Source organism: Anabrus simplex, chromosome 1 (assembly GCF_040414725.1).
Source record: "Anabrus simplex isolate iqAnaSimp1 chromosome 1, ASM4041472v1, whole genome shotgun sequence".
Lineage (NCBI taxonomy): Eukaryota > Metazoa > Arthropoda > Insecta > Orthoptera > Tettigoniidae > Anabrus > Anabrus simplex.
In genome coordinates this window covers 979674827-979700757 of record NC_090265.1, presented here as the reverse complement: position 1 = coordinate 979700757, position 25931 = coordinate 979674827, and the positions used below count along the sequence as shown (strand labels likewise).

The 25931-nt window shown below is 37.9% G+C and overlaps 1 protein-coding gene across 1 annotated transcript in view; it reads left to right on the top strand.

Moving 5' to 3' along the window:
- The window catches only part of LOC136857663 (uncharacterized), a 45247-nt gene that overhangs the window by 5271 nt on the left and 14045 nt on the right, over nt 1-25931 (top strand). Inside the window, exon 2 of the mRNA XM_067136497.2 lies at nt 21711-21969. Within this exon, the coding sequence (XP_066992598.2) occupies nt 21711-21969 (259 nt within the window). The remainder of the gene's footprint in view (nt 1-21710; nt 21970-25931) is intronic.

The following is a 25931-nucleotide window of genomic DNA, read 5'->3' as shown; positions in this document are numbered from 1 at the left end:
ATAATGGAAATAAAGTTTGCTTTCTTAATCTCATCCTTAATTTTGCTGGTCATAAAAGTAGCTATGGCTTCAATATCATCATTTTGTACATCAGATGAAAGTCCTGAGGAAATTGTAGATGTTTCTAAGTGGTGCAAAAATACATCATCTTTCTTAGCAATTAATGCTAATAACTCCCTGTAATTCTGTTATCGGATTCTTCAGTTTCTCGATGACCCCTGGAAGGTAATCCTTGCTTTGAAAGAAAACACACAGTATCTATTAACGTGCTGACAATATATCTGTTATTTTTACTAGCTTATTATGCTTGTCAATTTTCTTTCTGTAAGCTGTACTCAAAAAGAACTCTATTCTGGACCTTCCAAACTGAATCATATAGGTAACAGCGTTGATGTGTGTTTGAGACACATCATGGCGTCTCTTTAAAACTCTGAAACTATCTAAATTATCCACACCGTTTTTATTCCAAGCATTATTTTCTGAGGAAAATAGGATACATGGCCAACAGTACAGTTTATTCATTTTTGCACAACCACATAACCAGTCCAGGTTTATGTACCACGAGTCATGATAATACCGTACTGTTCTTTTCAATTTCTTGAATAAATTTTTAAGAGAAGGTGTGGGTCTACCTTTTTCAATTATGTTTTTCTTTTCTTCAAAAGTTCTTAATGAAAATGGCGTGTTCATTAAGCTTTCTATTATACATGAACATTCTGGGCCCGCCAACTCACTTATTTTTGAGGTGGAAGCGACAGCACTCATTTTAATGTTTAATACGTTGTGCAGTGCTAAAGGCTATCCTTACCTAACATAAATTAAATATAAATTCACATTTTAACAAGAGAAGTCACATCGTATTATAATAGAAAACAATGACACAATAATATAACAATGCACTGTTGAACGTGGCAGAACGAACCAACGGAACAGCTCAGGACCAACATTATAAGCTTTTGTTTCCACTTTCCACTGCGGTAACACGAGCAGAGAATGTAGTAGGATACATCCCAGTGTCGAGAGGAAAGGGGCCTTGCTTGGCACAGGCGCAGTAATACTCACCTCGCTGTTAGAAGAGATTCAATGCGTAACCACTGCATGGAGTGGTAACAGCCTCTTGCTCAGCTTTGACGGTGGCAGACTGCTGCAGTAGAGTTCTTGCAACACGTCCAGGCGAAGAAACAAAATCATTAAATACTAATATTAAAGAATGTTCGATTTTTATATTTTCAAACTGTTACCAGTGGTAACAGTGGATACTAGCATGCTTCACCACTGCTATAGGGGCAGATGGTATAAGTGATCATGAAGGTGTTTTTGTTGTAGTTAAAAGTAAATGCAATAGAAAGGAAGGTTGTAAAATTAGGACTATTAGACAACACCATATGGTTGATAAGAGAGTCATGGGTAGATTTTAAGAAATAAATATGAACAGTGTAAAATGGTAAATAAAAATATAAACAGCCTATGGGATGGGATGAACCATTTCAGGTATGTGAAAATGTGTATTCTACATAGATGGAAGTAAAGTGCAAGGAACAGAATCTGGGTGTAGTTAAGCTAACATATTATATGATGAATTGAATTTAGCAAAAAAGGTCAACTAAGAATAACATGATGGCGAACATAATTGGGATTCATATGAATTTCAAGGAAAAATGGAAGGGTATGTATAAGTATTTGAAGGAGTGTTAACATGGGTATGTACCTTCAAAGGTGGTAAGGAATGTGAAAGGCCACTTTATTATAACAGAGAAATCAAGAGATTAAGAAGGAGGTAGAAAGAAATAGAAGTTAGGAATGGTGATGAAAGTAAGGAGAGATTGAAGGAACTTACCAGGAAATTGAATTTAGCAAAAAAGGTCAGCTAAGAATAACATGATGGTAAACAAAATTGGCATTCACCTGAATTTTAAGGAAAAATGGAAGGGTGTGTATAAGTCCCTAACCCGTTAGAGGAGAAATCCTCACTTGGACTATGTGTAAGTAGGGTAGCATCCTGCTTCATGAATTTACTGAGCTCAGAACATTTTAAGCAAGCCTCAGACCTATGGGAGTAACAGAGTCCCACTTCCAATTGACAGGCGAGGGACTCCTTTGAAACAACCTGGCGAACGAAATGGAATTCGATGGGAAGCTATCAATATTAATGAGTCTTACGAAAGAAAGAAAGAAAGTAGAAATGGCTGAGTCAGCAAAGAGGATGCATCTTGATGTGCTAGGAGTAAGTGATCTTCGGGTAAGGGGAGATAACGAGGAAGAGCTAGGAGATTACAAAGTGTACTTGACGGGTGTTAAAAAGGGAAGGGCAGAGTACGGGGTAGGGCTGTTCATCAAGAATACTACTGCACGCAACATAGTTTCTGTTAGGCACGTAAATGACTGAATCATCTGGGTAGATTTGGCAGTTGGAGGAATTAGGACGAGAATTGTCTCAGTGTATTCACCATGTGAGGGTGCAGATGAGGATGAAATTGACAAGTTTTATGAAGCATTGAGTGACATCGTAGTCAGGGTCAACAGCAAGGATAGGATAGTGCTAATGGGCAATTTCAATGCGAGAGTTGGAAACAGAAGTGAAGTATAAGAAAGGGTGATTGGTAAATGTGGGGAAGATAAGGAAGCTAATGGGAATGGGAAGCATCTGCTGGACTTTTGTGCTAGTATGGGTTTAGCATTTACGACTATTCTTCAAGCATAAGGCTATTCACCGCTACACATGGGAGGCTAGGGGTACCAGATCAATAATAGACTATATCATAACCGACTTCGAATTCAAGAAATCTGTTAGGAATGTACGGGTTTTTCTTGGGATTTTTCGATGAAACAGACCACTATCTGATCTGTAGTGAACTAAGTATCTCTAGGCCTAGGATAGAGAAAGTGAAATCTGTCTGTAAACGAATAAGGGTAGAAAATCTCCAGGATGAGGAAATTAGGCAGAAGTACATAGATATAATTAGTAGGAAGTTACGAACAGTGGACAGTAAACAGATTCAGGATATAGAAAGAGAATGGGTGGCATACAGGGATGCTGTAGTAGCAACAGCAAGGGAGTGCCTAGGAACAACCGTGTGTAAAGATGGGAAAAGGCGAACATCTTGGTGGAATTATGAAGTGAGAGCAGGTTGTAAACGTAGAAACAAGGCTTATCAGAAATGGCTCCAAACAAGGGCTGATGCAGACAGGGAATTGTATATACATGAAAGAAACAGAGCAAAATAAATAGTTGCTGAATCCAAAGAGAAGTCGTGGGAAGATTTTGATAATAACCTGGAAAGGCTAGGTCAAGCAGCAGGGAAACCTTTCTGGACAGTAATAAAGAATCTTAGGAAGGGAGGGAAAAAGTAAATGAACAGTGTTTTGAGTAATTAAGGTGAACTCATAATAGATCAAAGGGAATCACTGGAGAGGTGGAGGGAATATTTTGAACATCTTCTCAACATAAAAGGAAATCTTCATGGTGGTGTCACGAACAACAGTGCTCATGGGGAGGAGGAAAATGATGTAGGTGAAATTATGCGTTGAGGAAGTGGAAAGGATGGTAAATAAACTCCATTGTCATAAAGCAGCAGGAATAGATGAAATTAGACTTGAAATGGTGAAGTATAGTGGGAACGCAGGGATGAAATGGCTTCATAGAATAATATTAGCACGGAGTGTTGGTAAGGTACCTTGAGATTGGACAAAAACAGTAATTGCACCTATCTATAAGCAAGGGAATAGGAAGGATTGCAACAACTATTGAGGTATTTCGTTAATTAGTGTACCAGGCAAAGTATTTACTGGCATCTTGGAAGTTGAGAGAAAGTTGGATGAAAACTAGTGTGGTTTCAGACCACAGAGAGGCTGTCAACATCAGATTTTCAGTATGCGCCAGGTAATTAAAAAATACTACGAGAGGAATAGACAGTTGTGTTTATGTTTCGTAGATCTAGAGAAAGTATATGACAGGGTACCAAGAGAAAAGATTTTCACCATACTGGGGGACTATGGGATTAAGGGTAGATTATTAAATTCAATCAAAGACATTTATGTTGACAATTGAGCTGCAGCGAGAATTGATTGGTTCAGGGTACTTGCAGGGTTTAGATAAGGCTGTAATCTTTCACCTTTGTTGTTCATAGTTTACATGGATCATCTGCTGAAAGGTATTCAGTGGCAGGGAGGGATTCAGTTAGGTGGAAATATAGTAAGCAGTCTGGCCTATGCTGATGACTTGGTCTTAATGGCAGATTGTGCCAAAAGCCTGCAGTCCAATATCTTGCAACCTGAAAATTGGTGCAATGAGTATGGTATGAAAATTAGCCTTTCGAAGACTTAAACTGATGTCAGTAGGTAAGAAATTCAACAGAACTGAATGTCAGATTGGTGATACAAAGCTGGAACAGGTAGATAATTTCAAGTATTTAGGATGTGTGTTCTCCAAGGATGGTAACATTATATGTGAGGTTGAATCAAGGTGCAGTAAAGCTAATGCAGTGAGCTCGCAGTTGCGCTCAACAGTATTCTGTAAGAAGGAAGTCAGCTCCCAGACCAAATTATCTTTACATCGGTCTGTTTTCAAACCAGCTTTACTTTATGGGAGCGAAAGCTGGGTGGATTCAGGATATCTTATTCACAACTTAGAAGTAACAGACATGAAAGTAGCGAGAATGATTGCTGATGCAAACCAATGGGAACAATGGCAGGACGGTACTAGGAATGAGGAGATAAAGTTAAGTTAGGATTGAACTCGATTGATGAAGCTGTACGCATAAACCGGCTTCAGTGGTGGGGTCATGTGATTTTCAACATCCTCTTTGAAATGTTTTCCATCATCACTCAATGTTGAATGTTTTAGATTTGATCTGGATTTGATACCTTTTGGAATCAGCTTCTCAATTAGAGTATGGTTCCTGTGTATGGCACCAACACCAGGATTACTTGATACGAGAACTGGAAAAGATCCAAACGATAGTAGCACAATTTCCTCTGGGTTATTTCTGACAATAGGGTTATGAAAACATTACAAATTTTGAGCTGGGAAGACTTGCAAGTAAGGAGACAAGCGGGATTATCCGAGCTGTCAGTAGAGAAATTGCCTGAGGTGGTGGTTTTTCAAGAGGCCAAGTACAACTGGGCAACCGTCCTCTATTTATACTAACTAGAGAGGCAAAAGGAACAGGTCCAATACTTTGAAAATTGAAGAAAGGGAAGGGTTACAAAGGGCATGAAAATGACAGACTTCGTAGGCCTCAGAAACCTAATACCGTTGGGATCATAAAAGAACAAGCGTTGACCAAGGATGATCAGATAGGAAAGATGAAAGCGAGGAGCCTGATATAAGTAAGTGGAAGCAATGCCAGAATCAGTTAGGTGAACTGTGGTCGCCAACTCACACTTGCAAGTTCAGAGCCCCTGGTCCCCTATTTAGTTGCCTCTTATGACAGGCAGGGGCTACCATGGATGTTATTTCACTGCCCCCACACACAGGATGAGAGAAAAAGTGTAGAATGACATTAGTAAAACAAATAAACTCGACTGGAACTATTAAAGGTCGGTAAGATCATAATATGAAGATAAAGCTGGAATTCAAGAAGAAAAATTGGGACAAATATTCAGTTATAGGAAGAGGAATTGGGGAAATGTTTGATAAGTTTCCAAGTTCCTTAAAATGATCTAAAGACAATCTAAGTGTGCAGTAGCAGGAAGAATGGTTGATATGCCCCAAGAAACTATCTAGAAACTGTATGATGAAATGGCTGTATAGTTGTGAAAGAAGGAGGTGATCGTCCAGAGTTTGTGTAGAGGGGTGATGGTGATGCCATTGAAAATAACCCCCCCCCCCCCATCATATTACGGATATGTTAATTCTTAAAAAATCTGGTGATTCTGTAAGTCGAAGAGTGATGTTCACACCACATAGATCTTGCTATATAAAGGCATAAAGAAGGGTTCTTGGTTTTTTTTCTAAAGGGCTAACAGAAGTGGCTGTAAAATGGAAGAGTAAGTACAGTATAGGTACTTTAAAGCAGAAACAGGTTCCAAGAAGGATATTCCAGGAATAATTAATGAGCAAGGGGAGTGTGTATGCGAGGATCTTCAAAAGGCAGAAATATTCAGTCAGCAGCATGTAAAGATTGTTGCTTACAAGAATAATGTCCAGATAGAGGAGGTTACTAATACTAAAGAAGTATTAAAATTTACCTATGGCAACAATGACATTTACAGTAAGATACAAAAGTTGAAAACTAGAAAAGCAGCTGGAATTGATAAGGTTTCAGGGAATATACTAAAGATAATGGGTTGGGATATAGTACCATATTTGAAGTACTTATTTGATTATTGTTTGCATGAAGGAGCTATACCAAATGATTGGAGAGTTGCTACAGTAGCCCCTGTGTATAAAGGAAAGGGTGGTAGATAAAAGCTGAAAATTACAGGCCAGTCAGTTGAACATGCATTGCATGTAAGCTTTGGGAAAGCACTCTTTCTGATTATACTAAAAATGTTTGCAAAATTAATAACTGGTTTGATAGAAGGCAGTTTGGGTTTAAGAAAGGTTATTCCACTGAAGCTCCACTTGTAGGTTTCCAGCAAGATATAGCAGATATTCTGGATTCAGGAGGTCAAATGGACTGTATCGCGATTGATCTATCCCCTGAATACCCACACATTCCTAACATATTTTCTGAATTTCATAGTCAGTTAAGATATAGTCTAATAGGGACCTGGTACCCCATACCCTCCCAAGTTGTTTTACTAAGTTTTTGACACTACAAAAATCATATGCTGAGACTTCAGCCCATTATCAAAACTTGGCCAGTGGGCCACATAAAATGCCTTTGCAGGCAATATGTTGAGCACTCCCACTCAAAGGAGTTATAGCACTTCCTTTCATCTCCTTCAGTCAGTGGTGTATGCTGGGATCAAGACACGGGCTACCACTAGACTTAGGTTACCCTTTTTCGATGGTTGGTTTAGTGAACGTCAAGCCTGAAGCGTTTTGAGCTGCAGCCAATATCCAGCGGAGAAACCTGCTGTGCTTCACAAGCTACTGCCCTGGCCTCTGCTGCTGTCAATAATCAATACCAGATCAGTGGAGATGGTAGCCTAAGGTTTAGCAAATTGAAGTCCGGCTTTGTGGCTAAATGGATAGAATGCTTGCCTTTGGTCCGAGGGCCCGGTTCAATTTTTAGAATCAACCCCCTCATACTGTTAATTCCCATGGCTTGGGGGCTGGGTGTTTAGGATGTCTTTGCCATTCATTTTTATCCTCATTAGGTCACCACCAAGCCTACAAAGATGGCATGCACCATTATTATTATTATTATTGAAAAATTGCATTTCATTTTAGCAGATCTGTCTATATAAAGAAAACTATATTAGTCCTATAACAGTAGACATTGCAGTGGCTTCCTACAAGGATGTAGAAGTAAATGGGAGTGAACTACCAACACTCTGTTATCTATATAACGTCAGAAGTATGAGGTGAGGAAGTACATACGATGAGTAACGCATGGTTGATAGTTAGGAATGGCGATCTGACAGACCGAAGCCTAGTACACCTATCCCCGCTGGTCCCTGTGCCTATCAGGCATACAGCAGAAAGCCGCATGAGGTGAGTCAAGGGGAGAGGGACGAGAGTCTGGGCTGCAATATCAGTCTCCGATGCCTTGCTCTCAGAAATTCGTGCAACGTTTCTTCTTATTGCTTTCAAGTTTTGTAAATGGAACAATGTGTCAGATGCTTACATTATAATGTGCTTTTAGATTTCCATCATTCACATTTGAGGTTTGGGCTTCACTGATAGCCTTGGTAGCCCTCAGTATACGCCACTGCCTTCAGTGATCTTGGAGATTTGCTCCTTAAAACAACAATCACTACCACCATAATTTTCTGAGAGTCACAATCAAATACAAATGGTTCAAATATTTTGTTTTAAAATGGTATAATTGCAATTAAAAACAGTATACATCTTACAAAAATTGTCAGAATGTTCCAGACAATTCCGTACATGAGTAGGAACTATTGAATTAATTTATTTTTAATTAACTTTGTCTCCTAAAGGATATGATAATGTAATATAAAATTATTAAATTTACATAGGCCATCCAGAATTTAAGTTTCCCTATTTACAAAAACAACAACATACGGTAGTTACATGAAAAACTTTATTGGCAGCCAACACAGCAATGTTGGAGCTTTTTTTCAACATAATCACCGCCGGAACTGAGACACTTGTCAGTCATATCATGGGATCAACATTTGTATACTGGTGTCGTGAAAGTCTGCCGCCTTGGAATGGAACCAGCTTGTGACATTTGTTTTAAGCTCTTCATCCATGTGAAAATGCTGATTGGAGGACAGGCATTTCTTGAGGTGCAAGAAAAGACGAAAATCAGTGGGAGCAGGATCAAACATGTTCTAGCCAAACTCTTGCAGAACAGCTGCTGAGCACTGAGCCGTATGTAGGCAAGCATTGTCATGGATCAGCACAACACATGCACTGAGTATTCCATGCCTCTTGTTTTGAATGGTCTGTTGCAATTTCCGGTCTGCATTCACTGTTTCACTTCTGGGCAGGAAGTGAATGAGCAGAACACCGTGCACATCACTTTCCACACCGTCACAGTCTGTTTCACTTTCATCCTGACAGATCCCTTGAGATATCAATGCATTGATTGCTGCTTGGTTTTTGGAGTAAAGTGAGCAATCCACGCCTCATCACCCGTGACGATCCTATCAAGGAACTCGTTGCCGTCATCATGGTACCGCTGCAGAAATGTTAGTGCTGGTCTTAAACACTGCTTTTTGTGCTCAGGTGTCAGGTGTTTTGGTACCCACCTGGCACACACTTTCTTGAATAGCAGGTGCTTAGTGACAATTTCATGGAACAAGGATCACAATATATGTGTAAAATGGCTGCTGATTTCCGTGATCGTGAAGTAACAGTTCTCCGTAATGCACTGGCGCACCAGCCCCACAAGGTCATTATTGACAAGGGATAGTCGCCCATGTCCCTCTTCATCGTAGACATTTTAATGACCTTCAGCAAAGTGCCTACACCAGCGACGCACCATGTGTTTCTTTATCACCTTCGGCCCATAGACATGACACAGCTGACGATCAATTTCAATCAATGCTATGTTTTGTGCATTAAGAAACTTTATCACAGACCACACCTCACAGGCAGCAAGACAAAGAATATGATCCACCATTCTGAGCCACTGTTGCTGCACTACCAACAGAAACTTAATTTCTGGATGAACCTCGTATGCTTGTATCAAAATGACTCTAGACTTGTTACCTTTTCTTGACAGTGCTTTAGAGAAAAGACACTAACAAGATATTGCTTTAACCTGTTAGTGTATAATAAAAAAAATTGGACATCATAAAAAGGATAAAAATTATAACCATTTTGCATGGTTTTAAGCCCATGATACTTAATTGCACTTCAGAAAGGCTGTAGCTAACAGGAACCAAGAACACATTATTCTTCATTCTTAACATTCATTGTTGAATCACATTTGTAGCAAGTATGGTGGCAAGACAGTACAGAGTTTTGAGCAATAGGTGAGATTTTTAGTTATTAACTGACAAATATTTCCAATAATAACTGTACTCTTTAGGACAGATCGTGTTGTTGGTGCTTTTATGTGGATGTTATGTAACAGGGGTGAACTTTCACAGACATTTGTATTCCCTTTCTGGTTTGACGGTGAGTGATATATTGGACATTTTGGAGGAAGAACCAACAAACAGAGAGGGACAGCTGATCTACATCGAACCTCCTGATGATGGATGTGAAACAGATGCTGATAGTGACAGATTGGATGATGATCATGAGAGTAGAAAAAACTTTGCTGAAAACTCTATAGATGGAACTGAAAAACCAGGAAAAGGTGCAAAAGGGAGCTGTCATATGAAAATTAAAATAGTCATATGTTACATTTGGCCAGTACCTCTGCTTCTGATATCCCTCTTTGGAAAACCAAAAACATCAGTAAGTCTAATTATAACACACAAGAAGCAACCCCTCAAGATCACAATCTACATCTTGTTTGGGGACTGACTGTGTTCCTATCCTCCCATCGGATGATGTGCACAATTTTGAAACTCCTCGAGACTTCTTTTCACTACCTTTTACCAACGACTTACTGTGATTCATTTGTGAACAGACTAATATATGTGCATCACAAAAGAACTGTAACCTTGATGTGACAAAAAAGGAAATTCTTATTGTTGTCAGAGGACTTATTATCTGGCTATGCCAAATATCCTGATAAGAGGATGTCTTGATCTGAACAACGTACCAACTATTCTATCAGAAAATATAAGATGCAATTGCTTCAAACTAATTTTGAAGCATTTTCATCTAAATAATAATGATCTTCATGATAGGAATGATCTTTTGTTCAAGCTCGGGGCTTTACTGAACTCACTGGAAGCTTCCTTTAAGAAACAGGAGGGAACTGATGAAAACTCTCCAGTGATCAAAGCATGATTCCATATTGTGGAAAGCATTATGCCAAACAGTTCATCAGAGGAAAGTTGACACATTTTATTTTAAAAACCTTGGCTATATGATATCTTTCTTCCAAGTGTACACAGGAAAAGAAAACAAATGATCGAAAGAATTTGGACTTGGTGGAAGCGTAGTCTTATCTGTCATCATTGCAGCTGGAATTGAATACATCAGGGGCCATAAAATATTCTTTGACAACTACTTTACGTCTGAGAAGTTGCTAAGTTATCTGGTATCAAAGGAAACAGGGACATTACAAGAACACTGGATGGAGAAGTTTCCCCTTCAATACAAAGCAGACATAAAAAAAAAGAACAACTAGGGTCATATGTCTACCGAAGTTGTGGTGATGTGTTGCTGGTGCACTGGAATCACAACAATGTAGTCACTGCTGGTGCAAACTATGAACATATGGAGACAAGCACTGCATCAAGGTGGTCCAGTGTTAAAAAAATGCAAATTGTCTGTACCACAACCAAAGCTATTCAACAGTATCACCAGGGAAAGGTGGTCGCTACATCAATGCTATGATGGATTGAGTTAAGTATATAAATTTCATTATTCGTCCGTATTGAACCAAGATTACAATTTATTAAAATTCGTATCCACCTTATTCAATACCAAAAATGTTGTTAAGATGAAATTACAACATGTATATTTATTTTATCAGGACTAGTTTCGACGCTTTATATTGCGTCATCATCAGCTGATATACACTGGAAACATTGGCAAACATATATATAACGTCAAACAAAGTGAATGTTTTTAAGAAGATCGTGATTTTATTATTAGTTTTGTTTAATTTTAATGATTATTTAAACCAAATTGCATCAGATTTTAGCAATCCAAAGTTTAATAATTGCAAGTCTTGGATAATATGGACTCGGAAATAGTATAATTATAATATGGTTTTTAAATCTTTATCATAGTTTTTATGTGTGTGACGTAGATAAACTTATATATGTTTGCCAATGTTTTCAGTGTATATCAGCTGATGATGACGCAATATAAAGCGTCAAAACTAGTCCCAATAAAATAAATATACATGTTGTAATTTCATCTTAACAACATTTTTGGTATTGAATAAGGTGGATACGAATTTTAATAAATTGTAATGATGGATTGAATCAGACTACTATCAAATGATACAGAAAGAAGATGTGCCCTTTGCAAAGTCTTACAATAAAGGCATGAGAGCTTGACCAGTTTGTGTCAATGTACAGGTCACACAAGAGGCAGAAGAAATGGTGGTGGCTGGTATTCTCATTTTTTCTAGATGTGTGTGTACTGAATGCTTGGTTGCTATACTACAAACTAAAACCAAACTGTTCTCAGGGCCTCCTGAAGTTTCGTTTTTACTTTGCAGTAAATCTACTAAACATGAATGGAGAACAGTCTCACCAGGAAAAAATGGTCTCTACACAAATGAAAGAGGTATGCTATGAAGGATTGCATCACTGACCACTATCAAATGATACAGAAAGAAGATGTGACCTCTGCAAAGGAAAATCTAAGTTCAGATGCAGTAAATGTATGATTGGACTTCATCTGAAATGTTTCCATGAACATCATAATCTGTCTGTTAAGTTATCAGCCCAGAGGCTGGTTGGATCGTCAGATAGCACCACATGTGATTATAGAGAAACCGCAAAAACCAATAACGGTGCCAAAATGAAGCGTACTAGGCAATATGAGGAGTGAGGTAGTTTGTCATTGCTTTCCTCACTGAGCCAGAAAGTGACCCTATGAGCAACACCTGTCGTAACACTAGCTTTGGTCTGAATGTCATTACTCAGCACCACTCACACCTCAGGAGCTTCCATATTGTTGTCACAGCCATGGATGAGACTGGGACTTAAGCTACATTTTGTTCTGGCCCGTCCAAAGAGACAGATTCAAAAGTACTGCACCCATCAATAAATGGCAACAGGTGGGATCATAATTAGTAAATGCATAATCATAAATATTGTTGCATATACAGTATTGTGTTATAAGGGAAAGGTCCTTAATTATCAACTGGAAGATCCAGAGTTCGAATACTGGTATTGGTAATATTTTTAAAAATGCAAATTGTAGTATCATACTACAGTGTAAATTCAATAGGGTAATACAGCTCTCTACCAATGTCTAGCTTGTAACGTTATTGTACGATGTATGGTGAGTAACTAGTATTACTGACCCAGGTTCATAGCGTATGATATATCGGACGGGCTGCGTACATAAAACTATCACATATATGAATATTCTGATTGCTGGAATATGTTTCTGTAATTGTTAAGAGTAGAAATGTATAGATAACTACTCTAAACATTCAAAAAATCCAGAACAGTCAACTACGCAACCATTCCATGCTCTCACAAGTGTCAGAGTTTATCTTTTATATAGAAGTAATGGAGGAATAGTCCTGGGAGTGATTACAAGAAGAGGGTAACAGCAATTATGCCCAAAGAGAATCACCACTCCAGGAAGATGAAGATGATAATAATTTAATGGCCTACCTGTAGATCCAATGACAGGACCTGCTCTTATAAGCTTATATAGTGAGTGTGATGCGATGTAACGTACGTTCAGTACCTTCTGCAAGTCAACCAGGGCTGCAATATGGTTTTGACAATGTGACAGATGCCTAATTTAGCTGAGATGAATGATTACGTGCAAGAAAGAATTGGGATTTTATTCTATAGTAAAGCCAAGATCACACATTAGATATGGGTGTCAATGACAAGGGAGGAAATGTATGTGTTTCTGGAACTTGTAAAATGTTGATGGAGATGGTCTTCTGGTCATTTGTGACTATTCATAGTTTACATGGGAAGTGAAACAGTGATTTTCGTTAAGTCTTTCTTTAATGGCTGTCAGAGATATTTTCTTTGCTGAGAAGATAAACTAAGAATAGACAGAGTTTACAAAGTCACCATACTGTAGATATTGCAAGGAATCTTGGGTTAAAGATTTCCACTAGGAAGAAACTCTATTTTATATAGTGTAAACTAACTAATTATGAAGTACCATATTTGTGAATATATTTTTTGTATGAGTAGAAAGTGTACACCAACATTTATATTTATGTCACTGCCACAGAGAAATGAGTGATCAGACCATTTTGTATACTGCTCCACAGCATGACCTGAAGTCTTCTCAAGTTTTATTTTAAAAAATCTTTTGTTTCTTGAGTTATATTTTGTGTGACTCTCGCAGCATGCTGAGTTGTAGAGAATTTAACTACTGCCTGTAGACTGATTAGTACAACATTCAAATACAGTACTGCCTTCAGGAGTTAATAATCACTGATAAGCTTTCAGTGCACTACCTCAGTAACAATTATTTCTCTTTCTAATGCAAATCAATGTTCTCTGATTAGGACAACCTGTGAGAACAGTAAACAGAATAGTTTTATTGATGGCATGTAGATATAGCATTATCAGTGTTGGAGGTAGTAATGGTTATTTCCAGAGCATAACATATTTGAGGCAGTCCGTTCTAAAACTTGTCTTATCCATTAAAAAAAGAAGCGAGTTAGAGGTAGCATTGCCTTTTTGGTTAGGTTTGTGATAGTTCTATCATGAAAGTAGGCACCAAAACTCACCTTTTCCCATAGAAATCTGTCACCAAAGTCAGGCTGTTGTTCCATAACGCGCTTTATCCATGGCGCTTGTCGTTCCAAAACTTGTCTTATACAATCAACCAATAGGAAGGAGCTCAAGGAGAAAATTAAACTTGAAAGTTCAAACTATAACTGAAGAATGATTTAATCTTTGAACTCAGAGTATACAAACTAAGGGCTCCAGCTTTTTTTAAGAAGCTCTAAGAAGGAAGAGATAGCATGGCAATATTTTCATGTAACTGCCAAAAGAATCTTGTGAATCCAAAAGTTCCAGATCAAATTGCCTATTACAGTTGCCAATTGTACACCTATAATTATACCATTGTGAGGGGTACCTCACATACCAGGTTGTCAAAAGAGAATATTTTCACACACACATAGATGGTACATTAATTCAAGAAGGGGTCTAATGAAACGTCATCTGCAGTTTAGCATCGGTTATCACAAACTGATTTGTCAAACTTCACCAACTGTACGACTTTGTGTGAATTGCTGCAGAGGACAGAACCGCAATTCTACAATGATTGCAATGTGCCCATATTTCTTGACACATACACAGCTCCGCCTAATACAGAAAGTGTTGAATTGGTCTGTACTATAAAAGGCCACTAATTTCTGCCCTGATAGGGCATTTGCTCAATTTGGGAGGGAGAGATACGAAAATACCCTATCATCTGTAATCTAGCAGAAAATGAAGACATCTTTAGCAAACATGCTCGAGTCTTCAAGTTAGGCAGAGACTGCTTAGTAAACAGCTGGGAAATGGTTGCTGAAAATATGATGAAAAAACCTGCATCTTGGCACTTTAAATTGTCTTCAGAGAAACAATCTGTTACTAGCAAAAACTCACTGGGAAATGTAACTCTTAGGAGAGAACCTCATTACAACTCAGACATCGGTTTAGGGACATCGGTAATGAAAAAAGGAAAACACCTGCAAGATATGCTAATGCCCCCTGAATTATTGCCAGGAGTGAACTTGAATCCTTTCAAAGTAAAAGACTTAAGAAGTTTGAAAAGCGTTTTGGAATGGACTGGGAAAGGAATGAGTTACTTTCTTTTTATAAGAATCTGTTCACCACAATTTCTGGAGACAAAAAAAATCTTGCTGAAGAAACAGAAGTTCTTTGTGATGGATATCAAGAGGGAACAGATTTGAGAGTTTACTGAATTATTAACATGATTAACAACAAAGAGATTTTTACTGTTCAAGTTAATTCTATTGTGAGCGCAGTGTAGCCTATAAAGGAAGAATTCTCTCCAAATATTGAGTGTCGATCGATAGGATGTAGATGTATATATATATATATATATATATATATATTAATTGATAGTGTTGTGACTTTGTGCATACAGAATGTGGTGTCGTGTCTTTGTGCCTATCAAAGTGTGAAACTGACCTCCAATATTCATAAACATTGTACATCTTTTTACGGCTGATGATGACCTGGACTAAGGTCGAAACCGGTCCCATTTAAATAGGAATGTGATTACTGCATTTCCTTCTTTTAAGTATTGAATAGGTTGAACCTCCTTTTCAATTATTTAATTTTTAACATGGTAATACACTGTCAGGGGTTGTAGGATTTAAAAAAATAGAGCACGACTAAGTAGTATTGTACGGTAGTGTAGTCGTATATTAATTACCTTATTGTTGTGTACTATCCCAGACAATATATCCCTCCGTTCATTTATTTTTTGCAAATAAGTTATTTTATTTTTAATTTCATTTTTCCCCCCGTAAAGAATGGCTAAGGAGCGCGAGTGTACTTACTGTGGATGTGGCGAGGCATTGAGGGGTATGAGGGAGGAGTTGGAAAGTTTGAGGGAGATAATTAGGATTCTCACAGAAGACAGGAAGGAAGATAGGACTCCCTCAAACAATGTACAGGTTACAGTAGGTGTACAAGAGGGAGGGGAAGGAAAGGAAGGAATTGTAGAAGACAGGTGGTCTAATGTTCTAAGGGGAAGGAGATTGCAGGTCAAGGGCTCTATTCAGGATCAGAATTCACGACAGGTGTCTGTGCGAAATCAGTACGAGTCACTCCAGGTAGAACAACAGAAGGAAGATGAGGGACAGGGAACTGTTGCTGAGATGTGTGGAAGTAGGAGGAAGGGAAAAGGTAGGAAAGGAAAATGTAGAAAGAGAGGATAGGAAAAGACAGGTGGAACAGGGTCATGGGAAGGAGAAAAGGGAGGAGGAAGTAGCTTCTGCAGCTATCAGGAAAGATAGGGCTGACCAGGAGGGGAGGGGATCAGATGAGGTGGGGAGGGTTGAGGCTCTGGTCATGGGGGATTCCATCGTTAGACACGTGGGGAAAGTGTGTGGAGGAAAAGGAACCAGGGTAGAGTGTTATCCAGGAATTAGGTTGAGGCATATGTTGAGGAAAGTAGAAGAGAGGGAGGAGGGGAAGGAGAAGGTGGTAGTGTTTCACGTTGGTACCAACAACATAAGGCAAGCTGATATAAGTACCAACATAGTTGGAGATGTGTGGGATCTGGTAAATGAAGCATGGGTGAAGTTTAAGAAAGTGGAGATTGTTATTAGTGGAATACTGTGTAGAAGGGATACTGACTGGAGGGTGATTGGGGATTTAAATGAGACTATGGAGTGGGTATGTGGGAAACTGGGAGTGAAATTTCTAGATCCTAATGGGTGGGTAGGAGATAGGGATCTGCGCTCAGATGGCCTTCATTTAAACCGCAGTGGTACGTATAAGTTAGGAAATTTGTTTGGAAGGGTAATAGGGAGGCACATTCAGGGAAACGGGATGGCCTAGGGAGCGGTGATAAGGGAACAGGGAACTGGAAATCAAGTAGAGATGACATAAAATTGTTAGTGTTGAACTGTAGAAGTATTGTAAGGAAAGGAATAGAATTAATTTAATAGATATATATTTACCAGATATTGTAACAGGAGTTGAATCATGGCTGAGAAATGATATAATGGATGCAGAAATTTTCTCACGGCACTGGAGTGTGTATCGTAGAGATAGGATAGGAAGGGTGGGAGGGGGAGTGTTCATTCTGGTGAAAGAAGAATTTGTAAGCTACGAAAAAGTTAAAGATGAGACACAAGAAATTCTAGGTGTAAGGCTCATTTCTAAAGATAATAGGCAACTTGATATATTTGGAGTGTACAGATCGGGAAAGGGTAGCACTGACGCGAATTCGGAATTATTTGATAGGATAGTCAGCTATGTGGGAAACGACATGGAAAGACATGTGATTGTAGCGGGAGATCTGAATTTGCCAGATGTCAATTGGGAAGGATATGCGAACGACAGGAAGCATGATCAACAAATGGCAAATAAGTTAATATGGGAAGGACAGCTGATTCAGAAAGTGATGGAACCAACCAGAGGGAAAAATATCCTGGATGTGGTGCTGATAAAACCAGATGAGCTCTATAGGAAAACTGAAGTAATAGACGGTATTAGTGATCATGAAGCTGTTTTTGTGGTAGTTAAAAATAAATGTGATAGAAAGGAAGGTCTTAAAAGTAGGACTGTTAGGCAGTACCATATGGCTGATAAAGCAAGCATGAGGCAGTTTCTAAAAAGTAGCTATGATCGGTGGAAAACGGTAAATAAAAATGTAAACAGACTCTGGGATGGGTTTAAAGAAATTGTTGACGAATGCAAAAACAGGTTTGTACCATTAAGGGTTGTAAGGAATGGTAAAGACCCACCTTATTACAATAGAGAAATAAAGAGACTAAGAAGAAGGTGCAGACTGGAAAGAAATAGAGTTAGAAATGGCTGTGGAAGTAAGGAGAAATTGAAGGAACTTACTAGAAAATTGAATCTAGCAAAGAAGGCAGCTAAGGATAACATGATGGCAAGCATAATTGGCAGTCATACGAATTTTAGTGAAAAATGGAAGGGTATGTATAGGTATTTTAAGGCAGAAACAGGTTCCAAGAAGGACATTCAAGGAATAATTAATGAATAAGGGGAGTGTGTATGTGATGATCTTCAAAAGGCAGAAGTATTCAGTCAGCAGTATGTAAAGATTGTTGGTTACAAGGATGATGTCGAGATAGAGGAGGAGACTAAGGCCAAAGAAGTAATAAAATTTACGTATGATAAAAATGACATTTACAATAAGATACAAAAGTTGAAAACTAGAAAAGCGGCTGGAATTGATCAGATTTCTGGGGATATACTAAAGACAATGGGTTGGGATATAGTACCATATCTGAAGTACTTATGTGATTATTGTTTGGTCGGAGGAGCTATACCAGATGAATGGAGAGTTGCTATAGTAGCCCCAGTGTATAAAGGAAAGGGTGATAGACATAAAGCTGAAAATTACAGGCCAGTAAGTTTGACATGCATTGTATGTAAGCTTTGGGAAGGCATTCTTTCTGATTATATTAGACATGTTTGTGAAATTAATAACTGGTTCGATAGAAGGCAATTCGGTTTTAGGAAGGGTTATTCCACTGAAGCTCAACTTGTAGGATTCCAGCAAGATATAGCAGATATCTTGGATTCTGGAGGTCAAATGGACTGTATCGCGATTGACCTGTCTAAAGCATTTGATAGGGTGGATCATGGGAGACTACTGGCAAAAATGAGTGCAATTGGACTAGACAAAAGAGTGACTGAATGGGTTGCTATATTTCTAGAAAATAGATCTCAGAGAATTAGAGTAGGCAAAGCTTTATCTGACCCTGTAATAATTAAGAGGGGAATTCCTCAAGGCAGTATTATTGGACCTTTATGTTTTCTTATATATATAAATGATATGAGTAAAGGAGTGGAATCGGAGGTAAGGCTTTTTGCGGATGATGTTATTCTCTATAGAGTGATAAATAAGTTACAAGATTGTGAGCAACTGCAACGTGACCTCGAAAATGTTGTGAGGTGGACAGCAGGCAATGGTATGTTGATAAACATGGTTAAAAGTCAGGTTGTGAGTTTCACAAATAGGAAAAGTCCTCTCAGTTTTAATTACTGCGTTGATGGGGTGAAAGTTCCTTTTGGGGATCATTGTAAGTATCTAGGTGTTAATATAAGGAAAGATCTTCATTGGGGTAACCACATAAATGAGATTGTAAATAAAGGGTACAGATCTCTGCACATGGTTATGAGGGTGTTTAGGGGTTGTAGTAAGGATGTAAAGGAGAGGGCATATAAGTCTCTGGTAAGACCCCAACTAGAGTATGGTTCCAATGTATGGGACCCTCACCAGGATTACCTGATTCAAGAACTGGAAAAAATCCAAAGAAAAGCAGCTCGATTTGTTCTGGGTGATTTCCGACAAAAGAGTAGTGTTACAAAAATGTTGCAATGTTTGGGTTGGGAAGAATTGAGAGAAAGAAGAAGAGCTGCTCGACTAAGTGGTATGTTCCGAGCTGTCAGCGGGGAGATGGCGTGGAATGACATTAGTAGACGAATAAGTTTGAATGGCGTTTATAAAAGTAGGAAAGATCACAATATGAAGATAAAGTTTGAATTCAAGAGAACAAACTGGGGCAAATATTCATTTATAGGAAGGGGAGTTAGGGATTGGAATAACTTATCAAGGGAGATGTTCAATAAATTTCCAATTTCTTTGAAATCATTTAGGAAAAGGCTAGGAAAGCAACAGATAGGGAATCTGCCACCTGGGCGGCTGCCCTAAATGCAGATCAGTATTGATTAATTGATTGAAACAAGTGAGACTTATATTACAAAAATTACAAGTTTTTTGCTTTTCCTGAAAAATCACTTATGGTTGATAAGATGAGTTTTGGAATGGACCACCTCATTTAATAATTTCACTCTGTTTTAAAGTGACTAAAGTGAATTTACTTAGCCAACATTATAAGACATTAAAATAAATAATTTTGATCCATATTTTTGTTTTAAAGCTAATGTATTATTAATATTAGAAGCCTCCATGGCTCAGGCGGCAGCGCGCCGGCCTCTCACTGCTGGATACTGTGATTAGAATCCTGGTCACTCCATGTGAGATTTGTGCTGGACAAAGCGGAGGCAGGACAGGTTTTTCTCTGGGTACTCCAGTTTTCCCTGTCATATTTCATTCCAGCAACACTCTCCATTAACATTTCATCTATCAGTCATTTATCATTGCCCCAGAGGAGTGCGACAGGCTTTGGCAGCTGGCACATTTCCTATGCTCGCCGGTAGATGGGGCTTCATTCAAGCCAATCTTGACCCGATCGCATGACTGGAAACAGGGTGTGGATTTTCATTATTATTATTATTATTATTATTATTATTATTATTATTAACCTAACTCCATGGCACTACAGCCCTTGAAGGCCCATTGCCTACCAAGCGACCGCTGTTCAGCCCGAAGGCCTGCAGATGATGAGGTGTAGTGTGGTCAGCATGATGAATCCTCTCAGCCATTATTCTTGGCTTTCTAGATTGGGTTATTATTATTATTATTATTATTATTATTATTATTATTATTATTATTATTATTATTATTAACTTCATTGGCCACACTGGACCACTTGAGTCATTCTACATTCACTTTCTCCTTGTGGTTGTGGCGAGCCAAACTTCTCGGACACTTCCGGCACTAAAAAGCCATACGCCATTACATTTATTTATTTTCTTACTATGGGGTTCTTGTGATCCTCCCAGTACTTTTTTCATCCGTTCCAATTGTAATTTTCTCAATTAGTCTGAAATCGCTACAGCCTTTCTATGTGTAATTTCTGCTGAAAATTTGTGTTACTGTAGCCCTTTAAAATAATAACAAAGATTTTTCAATGTAACAATACTTAAAATAGTGCATTTATTTTGAAACGGGTAACAATCCTCTGTCTATCTGTATCAGAACATACATGTAGAATTATTATAATTTTTAAATCTATTTGTTTATGATTTGTGCTCCCTTCTAGACATGTTTATTGTTATATCACTGTCAATCTTTTCAATTTAAAACTGCTTTGTGCTCTCCATAGCATTTACGATAATAAACTCCATATTTTTACAATTCTCTGTAGAGTGTTTAAGTTGAAACATATATATTGTATGATGCTTTAAAATACTGATATTTATGAAATCTGATTTCCTCTTATTTATCATTCTATATCCTCAATGACAGGAGCCTCCGTGGCTTAGGCGGCAGTGCGCCGGCCTCTCACCTCTGGGTTCCGTGCTTCAAATCGCGGTCACTCCATGTGAGATTTGTGCTGGACAAAGCGGAGGCGGGACAGGGTTTTCTCCGGGTACTCCGGTTTTCCCTGTCATCTTTCATTCCAGCAACACTCTCCAATATCATTTCATTTCATTAATCATTCATTAATCACTGCCCCAGGGAGTGTGACAGGCCTCAGCAGCTGGCACAATTCCCATCCTCGCCGCTAGTAGGGGGCTTCATTCATTCCACTCCTGACCTGGTCAAACGACTGGAAACAGGTTGCAGATTTTCATTCATTTTCATCCTCTATGACAGAAGAAACAAAAGGAAAGGTAAATTTCATTTCGTTAAGATCTGCATAGCCAACAAGAAAACTTTTTAATGTACATAAAACTAAAATTGTATCATTATAACCATTGTGATAAAAGTAAATGAAAATAATTTTATAGTAGAGATTTCACTTACTCAGACTGTATTTTTATTTGATCAGAAATTATGCAAACAGAAGAGAGCAACTCTAAAACACTGGATGAAGTCTCAACTTTAATTCATTCTTCAGACATTGAAATGACGGTTAAAGAAGATCTAGAAGATCAGCCTCTAGAAGCAAGTGAGAAGCCACCAAATACCACACCTTTTCTTCTAGATGATGAATGCATAGTGACGGAACCATCAGACAAACATTCAGTCATTGAGCATGACCATAGTGAGGGTAACGGCTTGGAGACACTAAGAACCAAAAATTCCAGGTAATTTTTAAAATTACATATTGTTTTATTAGTAGTTTCTGCAGTTTATATTGATTGTTGCCTTTTCTACTGAAATAAAAGCTCCCTTTGTGGATAAGTGTGGTAGAGTGTCAGCTTTTGTATCTTTAAGTTCGTGGGTTCAAACCCAACAAAGGTTGTTGGAATTTTGAAAGGTGAAAAAGTCCATTCAGCTCTCCATTTCATACAATGTAGACATGTAAAAGACACATTTGAAGTTTACCCAACAAAATTCAACCATATTATTATTATTATTATTATTATTATTATTATTATTATTATTAAGTGCATCTAAGCCTAACACTTTAAGAAATATTGGATTATCCTCTTTTAAGAGCAGGAAAATTGATTGTGGAAGATGATTTATGGATTGAGGAAAAGGCTAAGGTTTGTATTGGAAGGAAAATGGAGCAAAATTTAGTTATATGATGTATACAATTTTTTAATTATTTATACAATTTACAAGTCACTTGCACCAATAGCTGACAGGTCAAAAAATTGAGTGTTCCAATGGCTGACATATTGATGTACCTTAAACTAACTTAATATGTTTTCAAAAATATTTTAATATGTCAAACATTACATACGCTTTTGAAAATACGACAATATAAGTAGTACAAATCAAATTATTTAGAAGAAAATTGTTGGCCTTCAATACGGCTGTTTAAAATAATAATTGCATGTGAATAATACATCACCATACTCTAGGGCTTATTACATACTGAACAAAACTAACTCGACATGGCTTTTAAGTGAATGTGATGTTGCTAATTTTTGTATTTTGAAATTTCTTTTACATGATTCACTTGTTTCTTAGAGTCATAAATCAGATGATCAATTTTTTCTAAGATGTCCTTAAAACCATACCAAAGTTTGTCCTCTACTTGTGGCCACTTCCAACCGCAGGAACTCATCAACATTACTTTAACGTAAGCTGCTGTTGGTTTAACATGCAATACCATTCCAGGGAAGAACTCCCCCTCATACTGTACTATTACATAATCATTTACTTTTACATGGGTCACCTCATTAGAACTGGTAGATGAAGATGAATCTTTCCACAAGTCATCTCCTTCCCCTTCAGATTTTAACACGACATTTACTGAAGAAGCAGATGAATCTTCTGAAAGGTCTCTCCTTTTTTATTGTGTTTAATTTGAACCTTTCTTGCTTCTTACTATCTTCTCTTTTCTTTTTTTTTTTACTTTCTTTTCTTTTTGAGCACGTTCCTTCATTTCCCCTCTCTTTAGCATGGTGCTTCTTCCACTCATTCAATGTTACCACTGATGGGATCTTCTCCTTAAATCTGCTCTTAGGTGTGCGTGATTGGTGAGGCCAAAATAAAGCTTTCTTGAATGGCGAAGGAATTATTTGGCCTCATGAATTGATGTTGGAATCTTCTTGAGAATTACTGCCTATATGTTGCTGTGGAACTTTGCTTGATGCAGCTTTCGATATGCTAGGTCTAAGTGTCAAGTTATCCCTATTATCAACAGTCTGTTCAGCACCATTGGGCGCGTCTTTCTGATTACCATCAGTGTTCTCCTGAATAGTTTCTTCTTTAATCGACTTCCACAAGTAGAATAGAGTTGTATCTTCAATAGTACCTGTCCAAGTATTGCCAGATAGGGAAAACATCTCGATTTTATCTGAAGCAATCTTCTGCTTTAGGAATAACAAGTGACCATTCATATCTGGATTATTTATAGATCTATCATGAGTTTGCTCTACCGACCTTCTGTATTCCTTCATGAATTTCTCATCTTCTACAGCATCAGGGTTAAATGGATATAGTCCGCATGCTTTAAACCCATTCTTTACAGTCAAAGGTGTCACAGAATCTTTCATCACTTTATCTAGAAGTGGAGCAAAATCTTCCTTCTTTAATGTTTGACCGTGATGATCTATTCTCCACTGATGCACTCCATTTCTCCAAGCACTCTTAAGGGGATGAAAGACAGACACATCCATGGGCTGTAAAATATGCCTAGACTGGGGATATAATGCCACCAGAATAATGCCATTTTCAAAACAGAAATTACTGAGCGTTTCTGTAAGGTGTGAAACGTTCCCATCGACAAAAAATAGAAATGGAAATTTTATGTTAGTCTTCACTAGCCATGGACGGAACACATTGAAAACGTACTCAAAAAATATTTCTCCTGTCAACCACCCGGATTCGGATCTACCTATTCCCCAGTTAATAGGCACTGAATTAGCTATGGAAGCTGGGATCCGTTTGTAAGAATATATCACCACAGGTGGCACTAATTTATCAGACGCATTAGCTGTTACTAACGTTGTGAGACATTCTTTCTCATTATTGTTAGTGAAACTATACACAGTATTTTCACCTTCTTGTACAAGTACTCTACTGCCTTTAGGGCACAAGAAAAATGCAGTTTCGCCTGAATTGAAAATTCGACTTGGATCTTCCAGAATATCAATGTTTTCACTTTCCAAAGGCTGCTTAATTTCTCCGAACCATGACCTAATGTTATTTTCTGTGACAGTCTGCCTGGATTTGCAAAGATTTTGTGAAACTCATTCTGATATATCTAGATGCCTCCTTAGAAAGCTTTTGTACCATCCCGGTCGGTTATCTGTGAAGGTGTTGAGCCTGTTGAACTTCTTCATTAACAGTTCTACACTGTCAAGTAATTGAACTTTTGTACAAGGAAACACGTCTTTGGCAATCTGAAACACCCATTTCATGAGCAATTCCTCTTCCTCCAATGTTAACACTGTTGGTGGACCCATCCTCTTCTTTCCTGGATATTTTCCTTTTATGTTACACCAGAGTGTGATTCTAGTTACCCCAAAAGCTTTAGAAGCTGTAGCAACTGCAGTCCCTCTTCTTACAGCAACAATAGCATCTTTCATTTGTTGAGGGGAGTACTTCAAAATGTTCATCTTCTTAGGAGCCATTATAACATTATTTCTGGGCAGAAACCTGAATGAGAAGGAGACCGTTACTAGATTACATATCGTCAGTGAATGATATTAAAATGCAACGATTTTAGTGTGATTTATGATTTGAAAATTCATGCCTGTCAGCCTTAGGAACAATGTTTGTCAATTTGTGTTGCTCCAATGCTTGGCACCCCGTGTTAGCTATTGGTAAAGCTATATCGATAACACCAAGATTTTTAATTGCTCCTTAAAATTGTTACCTGAAACAATAAATAGTGACCATAAGGTCTGAATATCCAGTTTTAGAATGTACTAAAGCCTGGCATCAAATGTCAGGCATGGAAACACTAAATATAATGTATGTACCAATAGCTAACACACACAGTGTGAGGTTTCCTAACCTCAACCAAGTGATAAAAACATGCTTACTCAATAATTTGAAAAACCCTGAAACAATTAAGCCAAAAAATCATATAAAATTAGATACAGTAGGTAGGTTTATAATCTGTTGAAAATAACTTGTAAGCTTACCATTTACATAAGAAAGACCACCAAACATCAACCCCCTCACAGACCACCTGCTTCCATCATGGCATCCATCTTGAACAAAAGCATTTCTGGTTCACACGACCAGAGTGCAGTGTTACCAATATAACAGAGGCACATAAACATTCAGAAATCCTAATGATGCTATTTGAAGCCTTATTATGATGTTCTGTAGCAGCAACTTGGCTATTGGGTCACAGTTATTTAGGTGTATTATTATTATTATTATTATTGTTGTTGTTATTATTATTATTATTATTATTATTATTATTATTATCGAATGGGTCTACTATGGACCACGTTAAGCATAATTCATTTACGGTTCTTCCTCTTTCGATCGGCCCAGTACTTCTTCATCCTTTCGGAGTGGGCTTCTTTACGTTCTTGTGACCAGTTGTTGCCAGTCCATTTTTTGCTACTTTGATCTTGGAATCCCTTAATTTTGTTGATGATTTTTCTGTATTCCTGTCTGTTGTATACTACCT